The sequence below is a fragment of the Myotis brandtii genome, unplaced genomic scaffold (assembly GCF_000412655.1).
Source record: "Myotis brandtii unplaced genomic scaffold, ASM41265v1 scaffold424, whole genome shotgun sequence".
Lineage (NCBI taxonomy): Eukaryota > Metazoa > Chordata > Mammalia > Chiroptera > Vespertilionidae > Myotis > Myotis brandtii.
Window position 1 is genome coordinate 460910 of NW_005366245.1, and position 10256 is coordinate 471165.

Below are 10256 nucleotides of genomic sequence, written 5' to 3' on the forward strand. Positions count from 1 at the left end.
GCCCAGAGCAGACACAGGCCGGGGGGGCCGGGAGGGCCTGGGGCGGAAGTCAGGTGCAGGTCCCTGCTGCCTGTGACGTCGGTCCAGCCTGACTCCTGCGGTGGCCTGCAGGGTGCCTCCTCGCGCGATATCAAACGTGCGCTGGGCCTCTAGTATTGTAATAACTATGTATGGTACTAGGTAGGTACTGGAAATATTGGGGGGAACACTTTGTAAAATACTATATGATTGTCTAACCACTATGTTGTACACCTAATATAAAATAATATCGAATGTGAACTATAATTGAAAAATAAAATTTACTAAAAAGGAAAAATACCATAAGTACACACCACAAAAATAAAAACCAATATGCTGTTGTTAGCTTTTTGTGTTGATATATAAAGAACTCCCTCGCCTTATTCTTTTTTTCTTTTTGGTTAATCCTTACCTGAGGATAATTTTTCCATTGATTTTAAGAGAATGAAGGGGGGAGAGAGGGAGAGAGAGAGAACATCAATGATGAGAGAGAATCATTGATAGGCTGCCTCCTGCATGCCCCTACTCTGGTTCATGGGTCAAAGCTCAACCACTGAGCCACACCGGCTGAGTGGTACAATACTTTTCTCATTTGTCCCACCTTTACTGCATATTTTATCTGTCTGAATGAGCTATTCTGTATTTGTTCATAAGGAATCTCATCATCTTCTTTTTGCCTCACTTCTCTTAACTATTCACAAAATTTAACATCTGCCTCCCCAAAATGTTAGTCACCCAGTTTGGTGACATTGGCAAATTTGAGAAGTTTATTTAATTATGTATCTTTTTTTCTAAGTCATTAGTAAAATGTTAAAAACTCAGGACCAACTCTTGTGCAACTCCATCCTAAGTGCATTTATTCTAACTCCCAGATAACAAAGGTTACTTTTTAGGGATTGCATACTACCCAGTAGAACATATACCAGGGTGATTGATTACACAGTGAAGATGTAACATGGAACTAAGTAACAACACTGGAAATGAAACAAAGACCTAATAAAGTGGTGAAGTTAGATCATCAAAGCCATATTAGGGTTCCGTATAGACATCAAGGACCTAGAGCCAGACACATTCCTGTATTTTAATTCCTTGACACTTTAGAAATTATTCACTAAAACATCTTAGTATATAATAACACTTGCATAATGGTGTCTGACTTCTTTCCCAAAGCTTCTAAAGATTTAAAAGTGAATTTTATCAGTCTTAATCTAGCTAAATTATTTTTTGAGTCTTAGTTACCTTTATACTCCTCATTTGCATAATAGGGACTATAGTCTCTCCTTCATAGGGTGTTGTAAAACTTCAAGGAGATAACCTGTGGAAAATGTTTAGCACAGTGGGCAGTACATGATAAACACTATGTAAATGGTGGTTGTTGTTATTAGTGCCAAAGCAGCTACCATCTTTGAGTATCTAGAATGGGCTAGATGCCACAAGTCAGTTAGGTTACGGTTTCTATAGTAACATAACGTATTTGTTTAGCACTAAACTAAAGCTGAAGCCTCTGTGAAATGATTTGCTTCTGATTTCAGTTTGGGACCCACCCTGGAACCTGAGGAAGTGGTGAGCAAGCTGATGAAGGGAGTCCTGACTAACCAGAAAATGATTTTTGTTCCATCTTCTATAAGCGCTATGACAGTGGTGGAAAGGTAAGCAACAGTTATGTTTGCCAGCATTATGAATATTCATCCTACATGTTTTTACTCAGATTTAAGACCAAATCTTTGTAAAGTACAATGAAATGGAATTAAGTTAACAAAAATAATAGGTTTAAAGAATCCACCAATTTTAAAACTACATTTGTTAGTTATTGAAGCAAGATTAGTGTAGCAATTGGGTAAATGAACTGAATAATTTCCACAAGTTTTTATGTGTTTTTTTTAAAGAAGTTTCTTTAAATTTTTATGTATTTAATTTTTTAAATATTTTGGAAGTCTTATCTTATAAATGAATAAATATGAAGAAAGACTATTTTTAAACATTAGTACATAATAGGACAATGATATTGGAGGAGACCATAGTTAAGTTTTATTTATTCACTAGAGGCCTGGTGCATGAAATTTGTGCACTCGCGGGGGGGAGAGGGGGGGAGTTCCCTCAGCCAGGCCTGCGCCCTCTCGCAGTCCAGGAGCTCTTGGGAGATGTCTGACTGACAGCAGTCGGACATCCTTAGCGCTGCTGCAGAGGCAGGAGAGGTTCCCACCACCGCCGCTGTGCTCACCAGCCATGAGCCCAGCTTCTGGCTGAGCGGCCCTCCCCCTGTGGGAGCACACTGACCATCAAGGAGCAGCTCCTACATTGAGCGTCTGCACCCTGGAGGTCAGTGTGCGTCGTAGCGACCAGTCGGTCTGCCGTTGGGCCAAACCTGGCTCTCCGACATCCCCCGAGGGGTCCTGGATTGCTAGAGGGCACAGACCAGGCCAAGGGACCCCACCAATGCACGATCGGGGCCTGGGAGGGACCTCGGGAGGGCTCCAGGGCATGTCCGGCCCATCTCACTCAGTCCCAATCAGCCAGACCCCAGCAGCAAGCTCACCCCTACTGGTTGGAGCGTCTGCCCCCTGGTGGTCAGTGCACGTCATAGCAAGCAGTTGAGTGACCTTAGCATATCATTAGCATATTACACTTTGATTGGTTGAACGTCTGACCAGCCAACAGGACACTTAGCATATTAGGCTTTTATTATATAGGATAAATAAATCTTTTTATAATAAATGTATTTTAATTAGCCATAAAAAACCTTATTAAAGATAACATAAGAAAATTAAATAAACCTGGGCATAAAAAAAGAAAAAATAAATAAACCTGGGCATAACCTTAAAAAATTATATCTAAGTGCTTTTAATTTCAGGCTTAGATATAGCAAGAAAAGAGAAATTAAACATCATGAATAGAATTTAAAAAGCACATATATGTGTAGGTGCTTATGAAGGGAGGCAGAAACGATTCTCTAAAGCAGAAAATGTTAGAGGAGAAACCAAGATGGCGGCATAGATAAACACCAGAAATTGCTGCCTCGCACAACCACTTCAAAAATACAACTAAAAGACAAAACGGACATCATCCAGAACCCCTGGAAGGCTGGCTGAGTGGAAATTCTACAACTAGTCGGAGAGAGAAAAGCACACTGAGACTCAGAGGAGGTTCGGAAGTAAAGTGCAGAGGTACGGAGGCGCACGTGGAAAGGGCTGGCAACTGAGAACACAGTTGTCTTTTTCAATCAGGAGGGAGTCTCAAGCTCCCAACTTCTCTGAACTCCAGTTCCGGGCGAGTCTCTGGGGACCCAAACTCATACGGGGAGAAACTGGACTGTCTGGCATCGGTCGGAATTCGAGGGTGGCTTTCTCTCAGAGGTGCTTGCAGCAACATATACCAGGGTGATTGATTACACAGTGAAGATGTAACATGGAACTAAGTAACAACACTGGAAATGAAACAAAGACCTAATAAAGTGGTGAAGTTAGATCATCAAAGCCATATTAGGGTTCCATATAGACATCAAGGACCTAGAGCCGGACACATTCCTGTATTTTAATTCCTTGACACTTTAGAAATTATTCACTAAAACATCTTAGTATATAATAACAGTTGCATAATGGTGTCTGACTTCTTTCCCAAAGCTTCTAAAGATTTAAAAGTGAATTTTATCAGTCTTAATCTAGCTAAATTATTTTTTGAGTCTTAGTTACCTTTATACTCCTCATTTGCATAATAGGGACTATAGTCTCTCCTTCATAGGGTGTTGTAAAACTTCAAGGAGATAACCTGTGGAAAATGTTTAGCACAGTGAGCAGTACATGATAAACACTATGTAAATGGTGGTGGTTGTTATTAGTGCCAAAGCAGCTACCATCTTTGAGTATCTAGAATGGGCTAGATGCCACAAGTCAGTTAGGTTACGGTTTCTATAGTAACATAACGTATTTGTTTAGCACTAAACTAAAGCTGAAGCCTCTGTGTAATGATTTGCTTCTGATTTCAGTTTGGGCCCCACCCTGGAACCTGAGGAAGTGGTGAGCAAGCTGATGAAGGGAGTCCTGACTAACCAGAAAATGATTTTTGTTCCATCTTCTATAAGCGCTATGACAGTGGTGGAAAGGTAAGCAACAGTTATGTTTGCCAGCATTATGAATATTCATCCTACATGTTTTTACTCAGATTTAAGACCAAATCTTTGTAAAGTACAATGAAATGGAATTAAGTTAACAAAAATAATAGGTTTAAAGAATCCACCAATTTTAAAACTACATTTGTTAGTTATTGAAGCAAGATTAGTGTAGCAATTGGGTAAATGAACTGAATAATTTCCACAAGTTTTTATGTGTTTTTTTTAAAGAAGTTTCTTTAAATTTTTATGTATTTAATTTTTTAAATATTTTGGAAGTCTTATCTTATAAATGAATAAATATGAAGAAAGACTATTTTTAAACATTAGTACATAATAGGACAATGATATTGGAGGAGACCATAGTTAAGTTTTATTTATTCACTAGAGGCCTGGTGCATGAAATTTGTGCACTCGCGGGGGGGAGAGGGGGGGAGTTCCCTCAGCCAGGCCTGCGCCCTCTCGCAGTCCAGGAGCTCTTGGGAGATGTCTGACTGACAGCAGTCGGACATCCTTAGCGCTGCTGCAGAGGCAGGAGAGGTTCCCACCACCGCCGCTGGGCTCACCAGCCATGAGCCCAGCTTCTGGCTGAGCGGCCCTCCCCCTGTGGGAGCACACTGACCATCAAGGGGAAGCTCCTGTGTTGAGCGTCTGCCCCCTGGTGGTCAGTGTGCGTCATAGCGACTGGTCGTTCTGCCGTTCAGTCGATTTGCATATTAGCCTTTTATTATATAGGATTTAAGTATACAACAGATAATCATTGGCTCTTATTTTTGTGCAAAATCATACTGAAGCACAGGAATTGCTAAATAATTGTAGAGGTCCTCGAGCCTCGCTACCTCAGATGTGGCCCACGGGCCAGCAGCATCTGCATCACCTGGGAGCTTGTTAGAAATACAGAATATCCTGATCTCCATAATCAGAATTTGCATTTTAATAAGATCCACAGGTGATCTGCATGCATATTAGATTTAGAAGCATTTCTTTAGAGCAGTAACTCTCAACTTAGGTGCACATTGGAATTCACCTGGGAGTTTTAAACATGCTCGTGCCTGAGACCTACTCCCTAAAATTCTGAGTTAATTGGTCTGGAGTGTGGCCTGGTGTCTGAGAGATACAACACTTTCCCGGTGATTCTAATGTAATGTCAAGATTGGAAAGCTTTAGTTTAAAGAATGCCTCATCATAACACATTGTCTCACCACTCATCTGGGAAAGCTGTGTGACAGTGAGGCTGTTAAGGGGAAACGGAAGAGGCGCCCAAGGTTAAAAAAAAAACACCCAACTCTTCCTGTTCCTAGAGTCCAGCTTCTCCCTCATAGTAGGGTATCAGGATCAATGGGGAAGTCAATTTAAAAAATAGATTCCTGCCCTGGTCGGTGCACCAGAAGGTCACTGGTTCGATTCTGGTCAGGGTACATGACCAGCTTGCAGGCTCGATCCCCAGTAGATGACATGCAGAAGGCAGCCAATGGATGTTTCTTTCCTCCCTCTCTAAAAGAAAATTTTAAATATCATATATATTTTAAAAATAGATTCCTCACCTCTTGAGATTTTAATATAGTTGGGACCCAGAAATCTGTATTTTTATATTAGGGACCCAGAAATCTGTATTTTAACAGGCAATTGCCACAAGCAGTTGGTTCAAAGATCATTCTTTGAGAACTACAGACCTAGAGACAGAAAAAAATGTAAGAGACCAAAAGCATTTGGGCAGATGTCAGGTTTTTAGCCCTTCTGCTAAGGGACTATGGTTGAACATACTTTACAGGTTTCCGTAGTAAAGCCAGAACATCTCCTTGGTGGGTAAACAAGTTAAAACCTTTGAGGTGTTTAGCATTTGACTTGTCACATCACCGAAGTAGGCACTCAGTGATTACAATGCTTTGGAATATAACTCTGTGAGGGAAGGAATTGGGCCTGTTTTCCTCACTATATCCCCTGCACTTGGAAGAGTGGATAGACACATTCCAGGCATCAAAATGTTTGCTGATTGAATAAGTTAATTCTGTTTCCTAAACCTTTAACATAGAGACTCAAGGTTTGTGCTCTGGAGTTAGGCGAAGCTGTGTTTGTGTGACTTGCATGCAACATGAACATGAATGAGTTATTTAACTTTTTTGAAGCTCAGTTTCTTCATCTTTCACATGGAGGCAACAATAAGACTTATCGGGCTATGAGGAATAAATAAAATAAGGCATTTAAAGTATTAAGTACCCTATAAATACTCAATAAATGTTATCTATCATTGTTACTTTTATAATTACCACTATTACCATTGACTGATTTTCCTCTGACTATGAGTGTTCAGTGCTCAATTTCCAAACTGTAATTGAATGCCATCCAGGCAGATGTCTGTATATAGTTTTACTGACTTACATAGTCTCTTTAGTTTCTCTCAGACTCATTGGAATATGACCTGTTCCTCAATATTTTTAACTATAGAGTGGGGAGAAAAAAATTAGACCTACTGGATGTCTATCACTGTGTGTAAGGCATCTTATATTAACACATTGAATCTTCAAATAACACTGTGGAGTAGGTGTTAATTTTTTCCATTTACATGTGAGGAATTTAAACTCAAAAGTTAAATAACTTGTTCAGCATTATGCTGAAAACCAAGTGTATTGTCTGCATTTTATTGAGCAGTTCTGATTCCCCAGTCTCTTAGTGGGCCATTTTGATGATATACTGGATTATAAAGTATAAAATTAGTTCCTATTCTCACTTCTTTTCCAATGTCAGGTGTGGTTTTTTTTGTTTGTTTTTTGTTTTTTAAATATATTTTACTGATTTTTCACAGAGAAGAAGGGAAAAGGAGAGTTAGAAACATCGATGAGAGAGAAACATCGATCAGCTGCCTCCTGCACTCCCCCTACTGGGGATGTGCCTGCAACCAAGGTACATGCCCTTGACCAAATCGAACCTGGGACCCTTCAGTCCGCAGGCCGAAGCTCAGATCCAACTGAGCCAAACCGGTTAGGGCTGTGGTTTTGTTTTGTTTTTAAATAAAGCTTTTAGCATCTCAACTATTCAGTTCTATACACCTCTCACAGATCTTTTGAAAAATATAGAATATATTTATTTTTAAAAACAAATATTTCAAGTCACTTCTACTCAAAATAATTAAACCTTTCTTTTCCTTATGAAAAGAAAATGGATTTAATTGGAAAGAACATATAGTAGTGATTATGTGTTAAAATTCTTAATCTTGTTTAAAATGAACATGGACATGATGCATGATAAACAAAAGTATTTTAAGAGAAGATATCTTAAAAATGCACTTGATATTAATTATATTTTTATATATATATATCTTTCTTTTAGGATCTTTCCTGAGCGCTTCCTGGCAGTTTTAAAACGGAAGATCAATGTTAGGTTTGACGCAGTTATTGGATATAAAAGTAAAGGAGAATAAGTGCTTGGTTTTTTGGAAATTGATTTACCAGGTTTAAGTTGATTCCATCCAATGTTAATTAGAATTTTAATGTTTGAACTTCTGCTTTTATCTTTTTTTTCCCTTCAATATCACCTTTTGAGGCTCTGGCGGTCCTCATTTATTATCACTGTTCTTTAGCTGAAGGCTAATTTCATATAATACAAAGAGAAAAATACCTGAGCAATTGCCTTATGGAAAATGGAGAAAAAAGAACAAAAGCAGTTTTACAATAATTTCTAAGATTGCGTGGCTCATATGAAGTTTTGCAAAATTTGTACTATAAATGTTTAAGATACATTTTATTTTTAATTACACTTAAATTTTATATAATCCACTTGTTTCTTTTCCCTATTGTACATAAAATGGAAATTTCAAGCTCTTTAAATATAATGAAGGACTATATCTAGTAGCATTTCACAAGGAATTTTTACGTGATGTAAGAAATGTTCAAACATTTCATCCTACACATCACCACTGTTTCCTGAGAGATACCTCATATTTCAATGACAAACATTTCAGCACAGGGAAACTGGAGGTGGACACATGTTGCAAATAAAGAAAAAACATCATTGGGATTTCAGGTAGAGAAATGTAAGGATGTACCCATAAGTGACAAAATAATAAATGGATCAAACTTAAACTTGTGGTGCTTCCATCTTTGTGTTTTGAATAAAACATGGCTTAATCTTCAACTGAAAGGAAAATGTATTATGTACTCAAAGGTCTTGTTTATTTTTTGTTTTGTTTTGTAGTGTCTGGAAATATCTCAGATGTGAGACTCAGTGAGATGGTAATATAAGTTCAGACTTATAAATTGAAAAAATAGGTAGGTTTGTTGGATTTCTATTAAAGAAAAATATTTTCAAGACTGTGTTAGACACATGAAGTAAAGAACATACATATGAAGTAAAGAACTTTGTTCGTATATCAAAAAGTTCATACTCAGAAAACATAAACCTGAGTAACCAATCCCTGTGAAATGTAGCAAATGAAACACATTTAGGTTCAGACACTTCATGGTAAAAGATTTTGATCCATTTTATAAGCAGGAATTAATGTTTATTCAACATATGTCAGGTGCTATCTTAAACACTTATTGAACAAGTAATATCAATGCCACTGCAGATTCTAAGGACCATATGACAGTCTGTTTAAGGAAGGTTATTCTATAGATTCTATACCATAAAAGAGAATTTCAGAAGGTATCATTCCTACATAAATGTCTTCCTTTTGTCCATCAACTACCATCCTCTAATATAGAGAATCAAAACACAATTACTGTTGGGCTATGTTCAACATTTAGTTGAAGTAAAGACACATCTCAGTAAAAATGCCTGCTTTCCAAATCATCATTACGTTTGAATACTGTGACTTCGATTCCTCTCCATACATTTGTCATACTGTAGTGGCACCCTACTAGAGTATCTATAATAATAAAAGCATAATATGCTAATTAGACCAGACATCCTTCCGGATGTCCTTCCTTCTGGACAAAGCTGCAGTGGGCGGGGGCCGAGGTAGAGGCAGCAGAGGCCCCCGGCCTTGCAAGAATTTCGTACATCGGGCCTCTAGTCTGTGAGAATGACACTAGAAGTCTGTACAGTCAGCTTCTAACTCATTTTGAAGTAAATGTAATTGATTATTCTTTTAGTTAAGTTATACCTGTTCCAGTTTGCCCAGTGGAACCATGAGGAGAAAGGCTAGGAGAAAGCCGATAGTGAAACTTCAGTGAGATAACCGAGGTTCAAAGTGCACTGATAACTTTCCACGTTTCATAACATGTTTTGGCTCTTAACACAGTTGTCTGAAATCAGCACTTGGATGAACTTTGGCCTTAACCATTATGGTGAAGTAATGCTTTTTGGATATTAGACTGACAGAATGGTAATCAGTTCTTTTTATTGAATGTTAACCACATACAAGGCACAGTTTGCCATTCAATCTCCCAGCAATCCTGTGCAGCAGGCATTGTTGAAGGACTTGAAATAGCTGTGAACACAGCAGGAGTGAGCAGGAACCCAGAGGAACCTTAGAGGTGGAGCCCGACTCTGTGGGAAGGTGGATGATGAATTTAGGTTCCTCTAGGTTCCTGCTCACTCCTGCTGTGTTCTTTGCATTTTTCTAAAAAGCTTGCTACAATTCACCAACATCAGGCAATCACTGCTATGACTCTAAGTTTGAAAACTTTTGTCATTTGAATGAAGTTAATCTTATCTCTGAACCTACTTCTCAACAGGTTTGCAGCCATTAATGGGGTTGCTTCTGAATGTCACACAAAAATCAGAGGCTTCATCAGTTTATGCTGTTCATTATATTCTATAAATGAGTGAGATCATGTGATATTTATCTTTCTCTGACTGGTTTATTTTGCTTAGCATAATGCTCTCCAGTTCTATCCATGCTGTTGCAAATGGTAAGAATTTTCTTTTTTACCGCAGCGTAGTATTCCATTGTGTAAATGTACTACAGTTTTTAATCCATTCATCTACTGATGGGCACTTAGGCTGTTTCCAAATCTTAGCTATGGTGAACAAAAACAGATCCAGGGACAGAGAAACATCGATCAGACCATCAAACCTCAGAGGGAAGGTAGGGGAGGGTGGGGGTAAGGGGAAGAGATCAACCAAAGGACTTATATGCATGCATATAGGCCTAACCAATGGACACAGACAACAGGGGGGTGAGGGCATGAGT

General features: G+C 38.6%; 1 protein-coding gene across 2 annotated transcripts in view; it reads left to right on the forward strand.

Annotated features, from left to right (window-relative positions):
- The window catches only part of HSD17B11 (hydroxysteroid (17-beta) dehydrogenase 11), a 29072-nt gene extending 20870 nt beyond the window's left edge, over nucleotides 1-8202 (forward strand). Inside the window, exons 6-7 of one of the 2 annotated variants that reach the window (XM_005874084.2) lie at nucleotides 4001-4117; nucleotides 7451-8202. In XM_005874084.2, coding sequence (XP_005874146.1) covers nucleotides 4001-4117; nucleotides 7451-7541 — 208 coding nt within the window. In that variant the 3' untranslated portion in view covers nucleotides 7542-8202. Of the gene's footprint in view, nucleotides 1-1550; nucleotides 1668-4000; nucleotides 4118-7450 lie in introns of both variants that reach the window. The other variant, XM_005874085.2, reaches the window with a different exon arrangement.
- The last annotated feature ends 2054 nt before the right edge of the window (nucleotides 8203-10256 follow it).